The 21,393-nt window shown below is 36.6% G+C and overlaps 1 protein-coding gene across 1 annotated transcript in view; it reads right to left on the bottom strand.

Moving 5' to 3' along the window:
- The window catches only part of LOC105212355 (ras guanine nucleotide exchange factor B), a 148,233-nt gene that overhangs the window by 9,285 nt on the left and 117,555 nt on the right, over positions 1 to 21,393 (bottom strand). The window contains exons 2-4 of the mRNA XM_011184271.3: positions 15,919 to 16,106; positions 826 to 914; positions 6 to 708 (exon numbers count right to left, since the gene is read on the bottom strand). Of these exons, the coding sequence (XP_011182573.2) occupies positions 6 to 708; positions 826 to 914; positions 15,919 to 16,106 (980 nt within the window). The remainder of the gene's footprint in view (positions 1 to 5; positions 709 to 825; positions 915 to 15,918; positions 16,107 to 21,393) is intronic.

Raw genomic sequence — 21,393 nt, 5'->3', positions numbered from 1 at the left:
CGAACCTGATAGCTTGCGCGTATTTGCATGTTGCGATCCTGACCCCATTCGCTATCCGGCAACGGCACATGGTGTGGACAGCGTGGCGTGCGCTGTTGCTTGGGCTGCTTCGCCTGCTGGTAGTGCAGATGGTGATCGATGCTGTGACTATTGCAGGAACTATTGCTGCCACAGGTACTGCCCGATATGCTGCTGCCGTAGCCACCGGCGCCGCCACTCCCGCTGCCCATGCTGCCATACTTGAGTGTGGCCGCTTCAATGCCGCCGCGCATGAAATTGCTGCTGCTATTGTTGTTGCTAATACTTGTGGTGCTGCAGGCGGGTATGTTGCCATTGCGCGCGCTGTCGCTGTGGGCACTGCTGCATGCCGTTTGCTGCTGCTGCTGCTGCTGCTGCTGTTCTTGTTGTTGCGCTGACATGCGCTGGTAATGTTGCTGCTGGTTATGGTGGTGGTGCGGTTGCTGTTGTTGTTGTTGGTATTGGTGATGATGCTGTTGATGGTGGGAATGTTGATTGTGATGTTCTTGATTTAATTGTTGTTGTTGCTGTTGCTGTTGCTGATTCTTGCTGCCACTAGGATTGCCGGTGGTCATACAAGCGCTCGTACAGTTGCTGCTAGCGTTGTTGCTACGGATCACAGTTTCGCTACGTACTAAAATCTCTCGCGCTGGCAACGTCTCCACGCGCATTCTACAGCTATATTGCCCTCTGACAGAACGAAAGGGAGAAGAAAAAAAAAGAAGGTGCATAGGTTAGTTTAATACTGTCTGTCACATTTGGCTCGTATTGTGTATGTGTGTGTGTGTGTTTGCAATTTGTCATTACCTGTCGTCAGGTGGTGAGTTAAGTGTGGTGCGGGTCGGAACGCCGAGCCGCTCCATTCCCGCGTAGCCGGCAGTCTGTACCGATAGCATCTGAAATGGCAATGAAAAATAACAAATTATGATAAGATATATTCCAGTAGTGCGAAAATAATAAAATTGTGACATATATTATTTAATTTTTATAGATAAAAATAATAATAATAAATATTTTCTGAATACATAAAACAATTATAAATTTATTTAACTATTTTAGGCCTTCCCAGTAAATTTTTTGTCAGTGTAATACAGTTCTGACAGTGAATTTGACAACTAAGTCAACTATGCTGACGTCACAAACACTTCACAAATTTTTCCTTCATATATTAATAACGAATAATTGCTAACTTTACTTTATTTTAAACACTCGAGAACGCCAAAATCCCCACCAACAATAACTCTCCACCATAAAAAGGAGAAATACTAAAGCCCAGTTGGTGCTCTCAAGCAATCGTTACATATCACAAAACATACATACATACATAAGCGCAGAGTGCACGAATATGCACAAATACTCGTACAAACGAAAATGCAGCAAATGAGAACAACACGTTTTCTAGAGAATTTCTTTTTTTCTATTATTTTCACTTTTTTGCTGCAATTTTTCTTAGCCGCGCAGACTGAGTGTCTGAGAAGACGACGTCGCCGACTGTGACTTCAACGTTGTTTGTCGGTTATTATTACTATTCCTGTTTGTCTGTCTGACTGACTGCGTCTGATTGCGCCTCCGCCAGCACAGACAGACATACATACATACATATTTCATATGTGAGCATGTGTCTTTTGTTATACACAGCTTGTGGGTTTTTGGCTTTCTATTTATTTGTCTGGCAACTGTATTACATGCGTGGATGTACCCCCAATGTCTGTGCATATGTGTATAAACCGCTGTAGAATAGTCACTTTGTTGGATGGATGGATTTCGTTTTGTTTTTATTTTTTCAGTGCTTTTTTGCACATTTTTCCCTACTTCAGGCGAGCAGAAAGCATGCTGACGCTGCGGTTGCCTCAGTTGGCGGTATGCCAAAATGAAAAAGCAGCAAAAAACAGTTAAATATAAATAGAAAAGAAATAAAAAAAAAAGAATTAAAAAAAATGCAAAAAATATATTGAAATAAACACCTAGAAAATACCGCAAAAGCTTAGAGAAGACACATGGCTATGATCCCGGTAATTGACGTAAAAGCGATGACAACAACAAATATAGACATGTACATATGTATATGTATAAATATATAACAGCAGCAGTGTTTACCGCATATTTTGTTACGAGCAGACAACATTCTAAGGCTTTCAGCGGCAGCAAATAATTTTATTTATGGCAAACCGTTGGGGCTTATGGCTTTAAAACATTTTAATAGTCGGTCGAAAGACATCTTTTGTTGTAATAAAACTTTCGTGACATTTAAAAACATGCTGCATTTTCTATAAATTCATTATTTTTAAAGGTTTAACATAACTATTAAATACAAAAGTTGAATCAACGTCCACTAATATACAGTATATGTATATATGTATGTATGTATGTAGTGTTATACAAAATAAATTCAACAATGTTATATTTAAACAATGTCTCATGTGGCACACAAATTCATTTGGCAGCAGCGAAATATACAAAACAAAAAAAAAATAAAATAAAGTAGAATAATATCCGCCCAAATATTGCCGTCGAAAGATAAATCCACAGCATTTTCGCGCCGCGCAACAACAACAATAAAAGTCAATACGAAAAGAAATAATTCAAATGTCAGACAACACTGCCCACTACTACGCCCAGCTACGGCGAGTCGGCGAGTGACCGAGCGAAAATTCATGAATGAAAACTGTTTTCGAAAATTGAAATGCGAAAACGTCTAAATTTAATTAAAAATAAAAAAAATAAAAAAAATTAAAAATAAATAAAAATTTCCAAAAATAAATAACGGGCGAAATATGTGCAGGTACATATATATTTGATATGTATGTATGTCAGGCAATTCATTTTTTTTTTTGGTCCGCTGTGTGCATTGTAATTCCTTTAGGATCTCAGCAAATAAATAAGGAAGTCTTTTTTGCAAGTGATTTAATACATGGCAGCCAGTAAATAGGTATGTGCGCAAACACGCCTCCTCTCTTTGGAATATGTAGTTGGTTGCCTACATAACCTCACTGTCACGAAAAATGGCTAGCGCCCACTTTGGCCGCAGGAGGTGCTCGCGTTTCGTGTTTCGTGTTTCGCTTCTCGCATTTATTTGCTTTCCTATCTGCTGTGTACGTCTATTTTATTTTATTTCACTCGTTTTTCTTTTTGTTTCAATCCGCGCGCACTTATACGCCATGGCCTACAAGTTAGCCAGTCGACGGTCAACCACCAGCAGCAGCGACGGCGGTTGGAAGGCCTGCCAACCAACGGTCAGACAGCGAGCCAGACAGCCAGCCGCAGCCCGCACCAACACCGAACTGTGGGCAGACAAAACAAAAAATTCCTAAACCCCTCTTGCATCGCGTGCCGCCCCACGCCCACAAGTCGTAGTAAACGTATTTTGCCAATGACTGCTACTTTGCTTGTTTGCACTTGTTGTTGTTGTTGCTGTTGTGATTGTTGGTGGCAGAACTGAACTGAACTGTTGTTGACTAGGCATTTATTTATTTAAGTTTAATGTTCGTTTTTTTTTTGCTTTGTTTTTGTTGTTTTTCGCCTGTCTACATTCTCCGCCGTTGTTTTATTTTTTCCCTCTAAATATTTATGTGTGTGTTTCGTGGCAGCTTTCTTGTTTTGTTACATTCATTTGTTTTTGTTTCCTCATAGTTTTTTGTGTAGTAATGCTAACGTAATTTAATTGTTATTGTTACTGTCTGTTGCAATTATTTTTAGTTGTTGTTGTTGCTGTTATTTTTTGTTACATACGCCAAGTAGACTGTTTAATTATTTATAGTGTAATGGCAGCAATGAAAGATACTTTATACAGACTTTTATTTTTTATTATAGACATTGCAAATATGTATGTATGTAATGGCCTTAGATCTAATAGTTACATTGAGAAACTAGAGCAAAGTTGATAAATGTTTGAAAGAAATATTTAATCTTGAGTTAATTTAAGATTGAACTTGGGAGCTAATATCCCGCTCAAATCCCGAAGTATCCTAATAGTAACTCAGCTGGAAGATCATTCTTAATTCTCAATTCCCAACATAGTAAATGTATATAATATTTTGTTCTATTCTTAAGTCAAAGGCCTAAAATTTTTCTAAGAACAACAAATAAGAAATTCAATTTTTCCTTGTGTTCTTCGAGTGTTAAAATCTATAGTATTTTATCTTAAAAATAAAAAAATCATCACCGAAAACTGATCGCCCTGCTTAACTGGCGAAAAAATGTTGGCTAAAACCGGTGCTGTATATTTGAGTTGCTCGACTGACCCCCTAAAGCTACAGAGGTCTCTAACCGCCGCGAACTGGTTTGGTTTGGGATTTCAACGGCAATTAGTTTGCATCAGATCACTGACATGATTAAATGTATTAAAGGCGTTACTCAAGGCAATAAAAGGTCATATAAAATGTGGCAAATTATGGGGTAATTAAATTTCAGTGAGGCTTTGAAGTTAATTCTGAGTAATTAGATATGCCTACCGTGAAATTAAAATAAAAAAAAAAACACAGAATTATATACATACATATATCGGAATATTCTCAAATATCGCGCTTATTTTTGGTTTTTATGTATAATTAGTTGTTTTAATTTGAAAATGAAAAATCAAAATGAAAAAAATTGAAGTATTAAAAAAAAATTTTTAATTTTAAGGCCAATTTTTAAAGAAGTTGTTGTTTTAATTTCGAAATTATTTAGATCTTCTTTATCATCTTTAAAGGCGAAATCTAGTGAAATTTAAACGCAATTTATACAACAAAAATTACACAGCAACCACAGCGATATATATATATCTACATATATGTATATATTTATGTTTTATATATATTTTACATATGTATTACTATGTAGATGAGTAGCATTTTATTAAAGCATTGCATTTATTGCGCGGTGAATGCCACTGTCACAGCGTTGATTTTACTTTGGGAGTCACAGTGAGTTTGTTGTTTGCATTCAAGCGACCCTGGCAGGGCGACGGTGGCAGAGGCGTTGATGCAGTGATGACGCAGTGGCTCGCTTTTGCAGCGTGAATGCAGTGCGAAAAATGTTGTTTTTGCTTTTGTTTTTGTATTGACTGTTATAGCTGTTGTTATTATTGCCTACGTGCACGTTTACACACAAAAACAATTATATACATATATAAAAATATATATACGCACGGGAATATTGCTGTTATTGTTGTTGTTGTCTACATTGCGCATATATGTACATATGTATGTATGTATTTGCGAGCAATTGCAATTACTCTTGTTGTTGTTTGTCTATGTTGTTGCAACGGTTGCCGTCGCTCGCTTATTATTTGCGCTTACAAGTAACGTTTTGTTATTGTTTTTGTTGTTACAGTCGCCGCCACCGCCGCCGCTGACGGTTCATTATCAAAATGTGCCAATTAAAGTTCAGTGGCATTGCATTTTGTGTCAACGGCGCGAGCATTTGGTGCGTCTGCGCGCTCTCTCGTCTTTTGTTGCGTTTTGTTATTGTTGTATGTAGTTGCTTTTGTTGTTAGCGCTGCTCGCATTGTTTGCAATTGCAATTCGTAATCTTTAGCTAGTATGTTGAGCATGTGCTTGTGCATGCCGCTACCGTCACGCAGTTAATCGCTTAGCGCGGTGGTGTGGTGTAGGCAGGGGGTGGCTGGCAGACAGACAGACGAATGGACGTTAAGACATACAAAAAATAATCGCGCCATCGCCAACAACCATTCGCAGCAGACCTTGCGGGCACATAAACAAACAATCAGCAACTGAGTGGAATACTCATTGGAATTGCGGTGAAGTGAGTGGGGTGAAGGCGGTATGACTTGGTTGGTATGTGTATACCAATGAACATACATGTGTCCATAATGCAGCTGCTTGAAAAACAACAATAGGCAGCAATAACAACCTACATACATATGTACTTCCCATACACACATACATATGTAAGCATTTTGATCCTATGTATGTGTGTTTGTTTAAATGCAAATACGCAAGTGTAAGAGTGAATGACTGCACATCCATGCACATTTTTTGTTTGCAAATTCCTATGCGAACGATGTATTTTTGCCGGCCAGTCAAAGTTAAGTAAAAATGCGGTTAATAATTTTACGCTCAGCTTGGCTTTAAGATTCGTTGAATCTGTGTATGAGTATTGGTATTATCAGATATATGAAAATATTTTTAAGCCATGAAGTATGCTCATAACTCATGCAAGTATTTAATAATAGCGGTCAACAGGTATTCAGGTATCAGTAAAAATATAATTAGAAATGCAAATTTTTCCAATGTTAATGTGAAAATGGCCAAAATACTCGTCTGCATTCCATTCGGGGATAACCGCTTAGCTCGTATGCAATTTGTATTTTTCACTTTATAACCCTTAATTTGCCCTAAGCAAATAATATATAAAGTGCCATGAATGTCGCAAATATTTAGCCTGAACTTAAATGATGAAGGATATGAACGCTGATCGATGATCACTTTTGGCTTAGAAATTAATTTTTTCGACTCTGAAATAATTTTTACGTCATTTGAGTGGATGGTCTGCAGTATAAAGGAAATTTAAATATTTTTTATATGACACACCCTGTATCCACTTTAACGATGTGCATATTTTCCATTTAACCAGTGCACTTCATTTTCCAAAAACAAAAATATTTACATATGTATGCATGTATATTTAAATATATGTAAACTTCCCTTCACTTGCTGAAAAGTTGCTCAAGGGCTTAAAGCGCAATTGTTGTTGTACATTTGTATAAATTTATATGAATGTACAGAGAGTTGCTCATCGGAATGCAGGCATTTGTTGTTAAAGTTTCATGAACACACATACATACATATGGGTATATATATATAAGCATATATACTGGCATTCCGTTGCTGCTTTTTTACAGCAATGCGGTCACGTACTACTGGCATTGAAAAAAATGCACTAATTACATAACGACATTGAAGAGTTAACTAAATTGAGTTTGTACTTTGAGTGAACAGTCGGAGTGAGTTCTGCGAAAAAGTTAGCGACTTGCAGTGAAAACTTATCTACATACATATGGATGTGTATGTGAAATATATTTAAATAAGGAATAAGCACATATTTATTTATTTTTTTATTTTTATTAATTATCTTATTTTTATGTATTATTTTATTATAATTTTTTTATAAAAATATTAAAAAAAAATATTTCAGTCTATATTCATTGCAGATTTACCCCGCGAATGACAAACGACGCGGCACACTCATGCGGCATGCAGCATTTTGCATTGCGTCTGGTCAAAACAGGATGTTTTGTATTGGATTACATTGGCTGCACTAAATAGCAAACAACAGACAGTTGTGCATGAATATCTAAATGTGCATGTGTGTGTGTATATATGTATATATGTGCGCTTGCAGATAGTAGTTAATTGTCTGCTTATAAAAAATTGTTATTGTAATATGATATTTAGAGTTCTTTGAAAAACAGAAAAAAACCGAATGTAAATAATGTTTGTATGTATGCATACAGTACATACCTACGTATTAGTGATAAATATAAGTATATGTGGCCAGCGACAAAAGTGACTTCCAACAGTTGCGTCAAATACCAAAATATTGCATTTGGAATTGGTTGAGTCATTTCCTGTTTGCGGCGAAGTAAACAGAAATTAAATCAGAAAATAAATGAAAGTGTAGATAATATCAATAGATGGCAACGCTTGCTGAAATGAAAGCACTACAGCAGCAAAAGCTAAACCGATTTGTATGATATTTTTTGATTTTGGAGAGGATTATTATCATTTATTTTGTAAATTGAAATAATATAAAAGACATTAGAATATGATTTTCAAAATATTTTTAGTTTAGGGTTGCCACTTTTTGGAAATGAAAAAAAAATTAGTTGTGAACAGGGACCGTAACTCTTATGACTTTTATCAAAAAAATCAAAAAAGAAGAGTTATTTTTGATTTTTATATATTTAGATCAAAAAATAAGAATTATTTTTGATTTTTATATTTTTAAATCCATAATAAAAATCAATTCAAAATTTTTATTTATCTATTTATGCCATATGTATTACAATATGCTGCATCATTCCAATTTTTATATGTCACAAATTTTTAATTGATTTTTATTATGGATTTAAAAATATGAAAATCAAAAATAATTCTTATTTTTTGATCTAAAAAAATAAAAATCAAAATTTAAAAATCATACAATATTTCGCATATAGTTCACCTAAAAATCATGATGGTGTAATCAAAACTTTTCTACGATGTTCCTTTATGTATGATTTTTTTTATTAAAAATTGTAAAATAACTCTTATTTCCGGTCCCTGGTTGTGAATATGAAAGTTTTAAGCCAAGCCATTTTTCAACACATTCCGAAACATTTGCATAGAATTAAGATTTTGGGCATGTTCTCGAACAGCAGCATATAATAAAACAAGAAAACAAAAACGCCAGCAGCTGGTGTTTATTTATTTTTTGGCCATGAAATTTAATTATGTTGCCCTTCACGGTATTTTTTTTGTTGCATATTTTTTCCACTGTCATTAATCGCACGTATCAAAATACAACTTTCTTTAGAATACTCAAGCACTTGCTGGCTACCGTCCGTTAGTCACGAATGCATATATATGCTCCTACATAACATACATACATACTTATGTTTATATACATTTTTGGGCATCAAACTGTTTCGCAACATACTGCCTGCAGGCGATCGAGCCATAAATATAAATGTTGCTTATCTGCATATTCTTTTTTCTTCAATTTTATTATTGTTATTATTTTTTTTCGATTGTCTGACGTTGTTTGGTGTTTATTTTTTAGATTTGCAAATGCATTGCATGAATTATTTCATTGCGCTGCGTCCGTTTGCTTTTAATTTATATGTATATATACATATGTATACATATGTATGTATACATTTGTACAATATGAGTGTAGGTGTGTGTGTGAAGGCTCGCTTTTGTGTTTGTATTTTAACTTTATAATGTTTTAATTACATTTCTTGCTCTTTTGCTTCTTTTTCGGCACTTTTGGCGCTTGTTTTGTCTATAACCTGCAGCTATGATGAAAATGAAATATGTACGTGTATACATGTATGTGTGCGTATCAGTGCCCTTGGCATTTACGTCAACAGCATTTTTTGCTTGAGTGATTTTGTTTCGGTTTTTTTGTTTTACTCGCCGAATCCGACTGCGACAAGATTGTTAAATTACAGCTTTATATGAGTAGCTTCTTGTTTTTTCGAGAGCTGCACAGATTAAAGCCGAGTATTCGTTCTAATTTGCTTACCAAAAATGTATATATTTTATATTTTCGTACCAGATATAATGATTTTATTTTTATATATAATTTTTTATTTTTTTTTTTGTCGATATAAAGAAGCACTAACCGTAAAAATTATATTATTTTTTAATTATATGCGGTCTTTTTAAAAAGTTTATAAAGGTGTTGCCTACATTTAGGATGATGTTAAGGGGGGCGTAAGGTTTGTTTCGTCGAAAAAAGACCATTTTTCATGAATTTTTTTAGAAAAAATTATTGCTGTAGGTTTATTTTACTTATTATTATATGAAAGTGCAACATTTGAAGGATACTTAAAAAAAAGTTTTATCGAAAAATAACGAGGAATAACGGATTTATCGTCGATCTCTGCAGGCACCTCGAAAAAAGTTGTTGTGCGGTGATCAGCCTACAGCATCACTGGATCATCCGAAACCAAAAAAATCAAAATGCTTTCTTTAGTTTATTAGTTTGTCTTTCAACTGACGTCGAGTTTTTTTTTTATTTTTCAATTTTTCAATTTTTGGTACCATTTTCAAACCAAAATGACGATTTTAGACAAAAAATCGTTCTATTTGTTATTGTAAAATTGTTAGTCATTAAAATTTTTGGAAAAACTCGACGTCATTCGAGATTAAAAATTTCAAAACGATCGATGCAGTAGTTTTTTCTGTAGGCTGGTCACCGACTTTAAAAATGACATATTTGGGAAAATCGATTCAAAGTTTTGTACACTCATCGCAGATAGCTGGAGGTTCCGTTATTCAACCTGCTGTAACTTCGTTTTTCTCCGAATGACCTGAAACTTTAACACAATATTCTTGAGATGTTGATGGTTCAGAAAAAAAAAAATAAAAAAAAATGAAAAAAGTTGTCAAACCTTAACCCCCCCCCCTTAAGTGAGAAGAAAGAGTGAAAAATATTTTGCCATATTTTGATTGAAAGGTGGTTTTGATTGCAATTTTTTAAATTAAGGATTAAAAATTATAAACAAATAAAAAATTTCTTTTGCAAAATATGTTCAAGTTGGCAAGAAAAAAAGAAAAAAAAAATTATTTAAAGTGTTACTGCAAGTTAAAATATTCAATAAAATAAAAAAATTGATAAAATTTGCAACGAAATCAATAATGACGCAGAGTTCAAAAGAAAGAAAAAAAATCCTCGACTGAAATTAGTTTACCCACAATATATTAAAAAAGCAATCAACCAATAAGTTAGATATTGCTTAATATATTCCCGAAATACCAAAGCCCCGTCCGAAGTGTGCACATTTGTAAGTCAAATATCTGCGGCTTTGTGCTGCAAAATGAGCTTAGCATCAAAAGCGCACGAGTAATTTCAATATCTACTCACACACACTCACACATATGGTGGCTATGTGTGCCTTTGATTGGTAATGGCTTGCACGTGTCAGAAACTTGCAAATTTTACTGCTCAGCCTAATGGCATGTCTGCTGAAGGAGCAACCAACACCTTATAAATAGGCGAAAAAAATCTTACAAACGCACGCAAACACATGTACACTACGTACTACCACAGCGACCTCAACGTCAAAATGTTTACCCCTTCCAGCAGCGGCATATTTCTCTTCTTGTTTTCGACATTTTCAGCGCACGAAATTGCATAGCTCGCTGCCTATTGCTTGTTAGTTCTTCCTACGCACGCCTTCACTGCGCTACGTCTTTGACTCTCCACAGACGCGCCAATTGATTGGAGCCCCTTGCCGCACGTAACTGTCAGTCAGCTTATATTATGCCTATGTGTATGTGTGTGTTTGCCTTCGTGTTTTGTATGCTTCATTTTGGTGTGCACTTCTTGCCTCTTTCGTTGCTTTCTCAACAGCCAGACACTCAGCTGCTCAGAAGGAAGTAAAAGTCCTTGAAGTCTTCGGTAGACGCCTCAAATTACTTCCACTTTAGACACTGCAGTCGAGTCTGAAATTTCATTCAGCTGAGTGGCACAAACTCACATTTTCCCGTTCCATTCTCTCTAACAAACTGCCACACGTTCTCTCTCTCTCTCTCTCCGATGCTCTTTCTTGACTCGGCTCAAAGTAGAAAGCACACATTTTCTTCTGCCCGCCATACACTTGCTCGTTTGTGATTATGCAACGCCCGCTTGGGAGAATCGTCACGTCACTACCGTTATCCGTGGGCGTCATCGTTAACGTCCTTCGCCATAAAGTTTGTCCTTTTTCTTCTTTGTTTTGCTGGTTTTGTGTTTTCATTTTGCAGTCTGCGTGATTTTTTTCTTGTCTGTCTTTCGTCCGTCTCTCGTCTAATCGCTTAAGGAAATTCTGCCTCACGAAAGTGTGTACACAACCGCCGCCGCAGCCTCAGCCGCCGATATAATCCACTTCAATGCTGCCCATACAAATAAGCCGAGAAGTATGTCGATCAAGAATTGGCAGAATTTTTCTGAATGCTCAGCAAACAGCGTTCGCTTTGTTTGCTTAGCAAAAATTATAATTTTCATGAATGCAAGAAACAATTTCTTAGACAGCCTCTCATGTAAATTCAAGTCAGATTAGTTTAATAATATTTACTCGTCTTTTGTGCCGAAAGTTTTATGAAGAAATTAGAACTTGTTTCCTCGCGCAAGCCTCCACTTCCAATATAAGCAAATAACATTTCGAATGCCATAAAGTGTTCCACTTTCTTTGCTTTAAGCTTCATTCGTCGCCTTCAACGCCTTTGCCCGCCGCTCGACCACTTCACACTCCACCGCTCACGCGCTCCTTGTGTTGTGTGGCACGTAGGCGTCAGCAGCAGACGCGAAACTTTTTTGCCCCACAAAATTTTCCTTCATACATATTTAATGCAATGCTGCCGCTGCTGCGCCGCTACATGCTCTCCACTCAAACACTCGACGTTTCCTTGCCGCTTTGTTTATTTGATTTGATTTTATTTGTTTGCTTTGCCTAAGTACTTTTGAATTTTCTTCAAGGACGTCGCCAGTCTGGCAGTCTGCGCCACTCATTTCCGTGTGGCTTAAGTTGCTCGTTATTTCTTGGCGTTTGTTTTCACATTTACTTTGCCTATTTGCTAAACGAGTGTGTGGCACTTTGAAATGCGAGCTGTTGGTGTTGGTTGGAAAGCGTTGCCTAAATGCTTGGCTGTTGGCTGCTTGCTTTTAAGGTAACCCTTTCGCAAACTTTTCGGAAAGTAAAAAAAAAAAGTGCGCAAATATACTAAGTGCATGTCTGCTTGCTGATTGCTGATTGCTAGACTTGTGTGCATGTCATATTTAGGGTTAGACTTGGTAACCTTGCCGCAAAATAACAAGAAATTGCAAAAACAAAAAACTTTGCAGCTTTAATCCGATCAGCCTACAGGCAACAAAGTCTTTTCGAAACCACTTTTGACAGTTATTAAAAGCATTTAGTTGAGGCAAAAAGTATTACACGCTTCACTCACACCATATTTGGTTGGTTTGTGGGCCAACTAAGCTGAAGCTGTCTTGTTGGATCTTCATGCGGGGCTTAATCTTGATTTATCACTTTGTCAGTAGCACATACATTTCGTTAATGCACTACTCATATCATTGAATATTGAATAGAATCGATCGTCCTAATGTTACTCATACGCACCGTGGTACGACCATACATTAAGTGTAAAATCACAATTTATTTTTAAAATATAGTGTTTTATGTCATGAGATATTTGAAGCGGTGATGATATTTATTAAAGCGGTGATGATATTATTATCTTTAGAAGTGATAGAGAAATTTTGGTGGCATTCAAATTCGGTCCTTACACTTTACAATTCTAATTGATGATCTTAAATTTATTATAACTCAAGAGTATTCGAAATGTTTAGTATTTTCAGTGAGGTGTATTGGATATATTGTAAAAAAAATATTCAAACCAAATTGCTTCTAATACTGACTTCTTGTGGAATTTTATTATAATTTCTCTCATAGTCATAGTCATCATCAGTAAAGGTATTACTGGCTGCTCTCTGAGTGAAAAGTTCGTTGAATAAGTAACCTCAGCCTGCAGTCCAAATTGCTTAGGACTTGTAGCTTTTTTATATATTTAAGGCAGTAGTCTGCTTTAGAAGCCGAAAAAAGCGCTTTTTAGCATTTTTTTTTTGAAAGGGAAGGAAATGATTGCGGTAAACGGAATTTTAAGGCGTAGTGCACTATATTCATGGCTTAAAAAACAATATTTGTTATTAAAAAATATTGAAATTTTCTCAAAGTTGTAAGTATTTTTCTTGAGCGCCTGGAGTCTGCACTTGTAAATCGGTGGTGGGGATGGAGGTCGTGCGATGTGTTTGAAACAGTCGAACCAAATTTTTTTTTTATTTATATAAGTTTCGTTTCTTTATGAACTAAAAAATACCGAAGAAGTTATAAAATTCCAATTTTTTTCGAAGTTTGAAAAAAAAATTCACTTTTTTAAGAAAACAAAATTGACTTTAAGTTGCAAAACAAGTAGTTCAAATAATACTTTTGTCCAACTTCAACTACTTTTGACTAGTTCAAATAGAAGGTAATTTAATACTGAAGCTAGATCACTTTGGTTTTTTTCGAAGATGTATTCTTTTTGCTATCGCCGGCACCATTTTCTAACACTTGTGAAAATGAAAACTCGAGAAAACGCGCTTTAAGGTCTGTTTGAGCATTCGCACCTGCTCGACGTTCGGCCACTAAAACTGCTCTAGCTTCGAAAATATGTGGAATTGGCCTCTGGAATTTTAAAGACATATTCTTGGATAGTTTTGGAAGAGATTTAAAACAAAACAAAACAATCGATTTTTTGAAGCCTGTAAAGCAGCAGTAAAGCAGATGCCTTAATGCATACTTTTCTAATAATATTCAGATGAATACCTATAGAAATATATTTTTGTAGCTAAACTAATTTCACAAACTTGATTTAAAGATGTCTAGTCAGTATTCTTTTAATCATCTAGACTGTAAAAGGTGCTTGTCAAATATTCTTATCCAGTCTACAACAAGATACATACGCTTTGTTGTAATTTATTTAAATCTTTTCAGTCTTCATACGAAAAAACAACAATTACTAGACGTCTAGCGTACTTTCAAAATTAGATCGCGCATAAGACGCACCAAATTACCATTATAACAGCAACAGCAACAGCATAGCAACAAGCCCTAAATCGCATTTATACGCAGGCACTTACACATATATATAAAGATGTAAGCATATATCCGCTAAATTTCGACACATATTTGAGAATATCTTTGGAGCAATTAATGTCGACAACAGCATGGCAACCCAATTACAAGACGCAAATATCCACCTGCAACGCTACGCACACACATATAAATGAACATTTGAGAAAAGGGGATTACTGCATATCCACTTAGCACACACAAGCAGATATTTACTAAACAGCTACATGTGTTTGTAGTTGCTGGCGTGCGTTTGAGTGAATTAAAATGGCGCCTACAGCATGTTATCTATGTCAAACGCAAGGGCAGACGCATAAATTCATTAATAAAAGCCTTTTAATAGCGCTGCTGCTACGTGGAAAACGCAGACAAGACAGTAAACATATGCATATGTACAGACATATATACTGATGTGTATGTTTGCTTAAGTATAGGAGCAACAACAAACAACAGCAATGTAAACAATTAAAGGACATTTAGGCGCACAGACACACACAACCATATTTGCCATCTAGTAGTTATTGTTGTAATAAAATATGCGCTATGTTTGTTGTTATGCAAACACATTTGGAATTGCAGACGAAAAAATTTCCATTTAACTAACTGTTATGTAGACATACGAGTACTTCGCAAATACAATTCGGTGTGTGCAGCCAAGGGTTAAATGCCATGAATGCTTATTTGCTGAGCCGAGACAGCGCATAGAAACATATTTTCAAGACGCTTTGAGTGCTTAGCTTTGTTAACCCTTCTCCACTCAGCTTTATTCATTTTCCAATTCACTTAACGGCACGCAAAGTGTTGCCACTTGTTTCGTTTTACTTATTACGCATGTTGTTGCTGCTATTTTAGCGTCTGCGTATGCAGCGTCGGACAAAAGCGGCGGAAATTGAAACATTAAAATTTTATTGTTTGCCAAATTTGACGAGGAATTGCACTTTGCTATAATTTGAATTGTTTTTGCGCGCGAGTGTAGTGACAATTTAGGCTCTCTCACATTATATAAAATTCTTAATAAAATATTTGCATTAACTTTATGATCAAGTAGTAAATAAATAACGCTTTCCTCGTTGCCATAATTTTTTATGAACAATTAGTGATTGTGCGGAATTTTTCCGGCTGGTATGAGGAAATAAATGCAATTCAATTAAACGTCATTTTATGTCGCATAAATAGAAATGAGTATACTAGTGAATACAATTCTTCGAACTACTTCAATTTAAGTTGTACATATATTTTTATAGGAATTTTATAGGAGGAGAGAGAGAGTATATAGAGTATAGAGATAAGAGTTTGCGGAAATTTGTTGCGTACATTTCGGCGCATTCACAAATTCAGCTTAATTCTATACTACGTTCATTGAAAGTGAGCTGAATACTAAGTTTTAGATTTAAATATTGTACTATATACTTTTTCTTTAGCCAAAAAATTTAAAAATTAAATAAAAAATATTTAAATAAATTTTTTAAACTCCAAAATATACAGAAAATAGTCTACTATTTCTTATAAATAAGTGATTAAATATATTTGTCACTTACGGGTACAGGATTGTCCGGCTCAGTGTGCAGAAGTGTCTGATCTTCGGGCAACAGTGGAATTGGTAATGTTAGAGCGACAGTGGCACGACGTTTCAGCGCCGTGACACGATAACAATTTATGGCAATAATTAAAATGCTGATGCATGCGACGCTCAGTGAAATGCCAATCGCAATCAATAATATACGACCTGCAAAGAAACGGCAAAAAAGAGAGATATTATTGTAATTTGTATTATTATTATTTAATTTGTGAAATATATATTTTCAAAGACAAAAATATAAAGTTGATATTAAAGCAACACTAAAGCCGCAAGTCATCTAAATTGCGTGCAACACAGTGACGCTTGGCGACACTTGTGTTAAAGAGAGTTGAAGAGCGTCTTAAAATATATGTGATTTGCGCGCAAACACCTACAATGATTAGTGGAAATTAATAAATTTCATGAAATAAATGAAGTGTAATTGTGTAATGTGCTCCAAGTGTTCACCGAATTTCGACGCAAACACATTACTGCGCATTTAACGGTTTATTTATTTTCTCGCTTTCTTTCTTTTTTTTTGTTGTGCACAGCAAAGGTGTTGCGTGTTTGTTGCCAGGCGCACGCTATGCAATACAATATAAAATAAAAAATAAACAACAGCAACAACACCGATTCGTTTAATTGTTGGCAACTTTGTGGGCGAGTGAATGCAAAGACCTTGAGACGCCTTGCTGAAGCGTGGCGTGCGACGCCAGACAGAAGGGCTAGACAGACCGGCATGCCAGCCAGCAACGCCACAGCTAGTTGGTCAGCAACAATAACAACAATAACAACAATAACAATAAAAAATAGAAAAAATAGAGAAATAAAATAATAATCAAAGAAATGAGAAGCACAAAGCAAAGTGATACAAATACAAGTGATAGAAATAAAAGCGCAGCTGCTGCCTCACGCCACCTGTCACCCGCTCGCCCGTTTTGCTCTTTTTGCTGAGCTACTGCTGCATTCATTAGATATATTTAATTACAATTTTCATTATAATTGCTCGCAACAATATTTTTTCGCCGCAGCTCAACCATGCAAACCCAATACACACACACACACATACACACGCAGACCGTTTGTTTGCTTTTCACAGTCATCTAAGCATAAATAATAACGAAAGCAGAGCGCGCAAGAGCAAAAGCAAAAAAGTATAGTCAATATTTATTTAAGCATTTTGTCGCCGCCGCTGCTGCACAGCAAATCGCATGTAATCAGTTATGATTGCGAACAATGCAGCTGCAATGGCAACGCCCCCCCGCCACCCTGTGCCTGTGCAGTGCTGCTGCTGTGCTGTTCCGCTTGGCGGTTGCCACACAAAGCTGCTGGCGTGTTGACAGCAACATTTGACACCCGCAATTGACACCTCATGCATCAACGGCAGCAGCACCAGCACCAGCAGCAGTGGCAGCGACAGCATTGTTGCCAACAATAGCAAATGCACATTTTTTATATACACACATGTGTGAGTATATGTCTGTATGTATGTGTGTGTGTGTCGGCTGGTGGCTGTTAGTTTTCGTGTGCATGCTGTGCTGTTGTCTTTTGTGCGGTTGCGAGCGCTGCAGTTGTTTGACATTTCGAAATTAATGGAGTGAATTTGATTTACAACTCAGATTGTGCGCAGGAAATTATGATTACAATTCGCTATTATTAGATATTTTCGCTTATTTATGTATGTATTTACTTGCACATTTGCAATGTGTTGTTGGTTGGTAAGTCGGTTAGCGGCAGACCGGCTTTTATTTTGTTAATGCGAATGCGTATGCTCATGCAAATTTTATCTAGCGTGAAATATAGTTTTGAGCAAAAATTACTGAACTTTTTATTTTAATAATATCTGAAAATGTCAGAGTATGCGAGTATTTTAAGTTTCAATTGACTCAGAACGTTGCACTGAAAGTTAGAGATTGACACATAATCGAGTATTCAAGATGTTTAGATGTTTTATTAGTACTAGCCATTGTTTATATATCAAAATCCTTAAAAATAAATAAAAAAATATTTAACTTTTACTCGAAAAAAATATGTTTTTCTTTGACTATGTCACGCTCTTTGTAGTAGTGTTTAGCTTTTTTACAGCAAACGTGGGCCGCATTTATTAATTCAAATAGCTGAAATAGCTTTCGAGCAGAAAGAATCAATTTGGTTCATAGTATTTGTTGTTAAAGAGTTGCGCTCAAAAGTATGCAAAACACTTTGATTTGGATAGAAACGATGCCTACATTCAGGCGCAAGTAACTAATTGCTGTAGAAAGAGTTTAGATAGTGAGCAGTTTTCAGAAGTAGTTAGAATCTACATCATTGTGAATAAACTATTCGACACTTTTTAATTTCTACCTCTCGCGTATGTAAATATTATAAAAAAAATGTTCGACACGTGTAGCAAATTGTTAGAACAAATAATAATAAAAAATATAGTATTTATTTATGTAAAAAATTTGCATATATAATTAACACGGGTTGTAGCGTCATAAATAAGTACGTCTTTACATTTATCACATTATAAAAAAAAATATAAACAAAAAAATATGGCTTTAGAACTACACGTGCCTGTAATTAAGACAAGTCCCAGACAAATACACGTGCCATATATATGACTACATATATAACTGATGTTATCACTTGATGTAAATGCGCCTCGATAAAGGAGATTTACAATATGACAAGCGACACAATTACAACGGAACACTTGACTATTATGAAAGTTCGCCAAGTTCGGCAGATACTTGTTTGGAGAGCTCGCACTTTGCACTTTTGGCTGTTACAAAGCTTGCCATTTCACAAGTATTCCGAGTACAGCAATTAAGGTCGGTTAAACCTTAACGTTTTTTCGCGTCAAATAGCGGTAATTAATAATACCATTTATTGACACTAATTCCACAGCCAGACACTACGCAATGCCGCTATTGGCGCCTATAAATCGTTTCGGTGTGTCTGTGAATGAATATTTTCGTGATTTCACTGGTTGATTGCCAACCAAGAACGCGCTTGAATGACGATATTTATATAGATTGATATATATATTTAGGCGTGCTGCCACACATTTCACTTATCTAAATTTATTACGTCATTTTCGATAATTACCAGATGACGCAGAATGTTGTTTTTGTTGGTTTTGTAGTTTTTGTTAATTGTTTTCTATTTGCCTATTTCCGGCTGTGCCACAGTTTACACACAGTTTATTCGAATGAAAATGGAAAAAAATTAAAGAAATTGCTTTTGTTTTACACTTTGAAGTTACGCAGAGTCCGTGGAATACTTGACTCCCGGGTAATCACTCTTTACGCTTTGGTTAACCGACTGTTGGCGGTTCGCTGGCGTTTTTGTACTTTTATATATTTTTGCCACTTCTTTTGTCACGGCTCTCGGCTGGAATTCTCCAAGTGGATACTCACTCGCGTTTATTGCCAGCGAATTACTCAATAGCTAAACAAGTTCACCGGTTCGGGAGAAAGGGGTGTGCTTGTCTGTGTTTGTCTACCTGGCGCGGCAAGCAAGCGGTGGAAGGCAAACGAAGACCGGCGCGACCGGAGCGAACGCCGAACGGTGAATGGCGTATGGCGTATGGCAAGCTTTAAGGCTAGACAACCAGACAGCGCCAGACAGACAGATAGGTAAATACGGACGTGCCTGCAAATGCAGCAGAGATAGCGAGCGCCAAACACACAGCCGAACAATTGATTGGACGCAGACGAGTAACCGGTTGGCAAATGGCATTAAATCGACGTTGAACCAGTTAGCAGGGCGCGCAGGCAGGCGGTAAGGCAGGCGCGGCGGTTGTTCGATTGGCTTTGTCATACACCAGCACGTATACGCCATGTGCCACTCACTGGGCTGTCTGAAAGCTGAAACGCTAACAGAAATGCCTGCTCAGCAAACAGCAAATAGCAAATAGAAAAAAATTATAACTAAGCTCATTGTTGTTATTGTTGTTGTGTCTGATGAGCGGATTAAATGAATTTCTGTAACGCTAACCTAAAAAGTGCTTGTAAATCAGTTTGCTGGCGCGCAAAGTGTGTATGTATGTAGTCCAAAGTGCGATGCGCCACAGATAAGGCCACAGACACAGCGGAGAGTTCGTGCGTGTGTGGAAAACAGAGAGCGCGAGTGTGGAAAACTGGTGATCAAGCAAGCGCTGGCATGCGAAAGAGCGCATGGCATGGCGAAATGAACCAGAGCGCACGATACGCTATTTACGATGCGTCTATAATTTCAACGCACTCAATTAGTCAGCTACATGCGCCACCACTGGCGCCTCTCCGCCACAGCGCCGCAATGCCTCAACGCGGCAGTGAATCGTGTAGTTTTGTGTGTGTGTGCGCGCGCGCGCGGAGTAATGATCGCAGTGCACTTGAGTCACCATAAAATCACCTGTTTACCTATCTGTCTGGTTGTCTACAACCTGCCAGCCAGCCCGTAGAGCGGTTATTTAGTCTACGCGACTCCCGCGCCGTCGCTCTGCGCTCACCTGTCTGCGACGTCGATCGTTCAAGTTTTGTGTGACAGGCGCGTAGACAGGCGTACGGGGGCGCGCGCAGTGCAAATGGGTGGCGGCAATTTCAGTGGCGTTGCTCACGTTCGACCGACCACCTGTATACCGTTGCTTCGTTCATGGCGCAACAGTCTCAAGTGCATATATACAAGACACTGTGTAATGTTGTTGCTATTGCGCAAGTGTGTGTGAGTGTGTGTGTGTATTGCTGTGTTTAATTCTTACTTTTGGTCTTGAGAAAGAAAAAAAAACCTGTCTGTGAAAGTGTAAATTTATTTTGGAGATTTATAGTCATTGTCGCTGAAATAAATAACACTGAGTGCTGTTTAAAATAAATGATATGAAAAAATAAGGTAGAATGGAATGAATGTAATATATGAATTAAGAATAATATGGTTTTTATTTAAACAATGAAATAAAATTTAAAAAATAACTGTATAGTTGAAGCAGCTTTTAGTGACTTTATTATTTTTAAATTTAGTTCGTGTTTAAAAATATCTTCTTGAAAGACAATTATTAATTTATATTATAGTTTGCGCTTTGGATTTCTCATTTCCATGGATTCATCATATAAGTTACAGCCTTCTGGTGAAATCCAAAACATATGTCAGGGGCGTATGAGTAACATTTTTAATTTTTCCTTGAGCAGGCATTGAAAGTGCCGTCTATTTTGGCAAGTTGCTCGGTATAATAATTTTCGGAATTAAGTGAGGGGTCTGTAACCATACCTGTTGAATTAACAATTTAAGCGCCACATTGTTTAAACTGAAGCACTGTGCTGCCAAATTGACTGTCTATCTATGCGTCTTTTCCAACATTAAATCACATAAATATGTATGTGTGCTGGATTAATGGTCATTATTGGCCACATAACGACGTCAATGTTTGCGTCAGAGCGCGCCACGTTACACGCTGCATACATATTTCCTGTTAGCGAGCGCGAACGCGAAAAACTAG

The sequence above is a fragment of the Zeugodacus cucurbitae genome, chromosome 4, assembly GCF_028554725.1.
Source record: "Zeugodacus cucurbitae isolate PBARC_wt_2022May chromosome 4, idZeuCucr1.2, whole genome shotgun sequence".
Taxonomy (NCBI): Eukaryota; Metazoa; Arthropoda; class Insecta; order Diptera; family Tephritidae; genus Zeugodacus; species Zeugodacus cucurbitae.
This window is presented reverse-complemented; position numbering and strand designations above follow the sequence as displayed.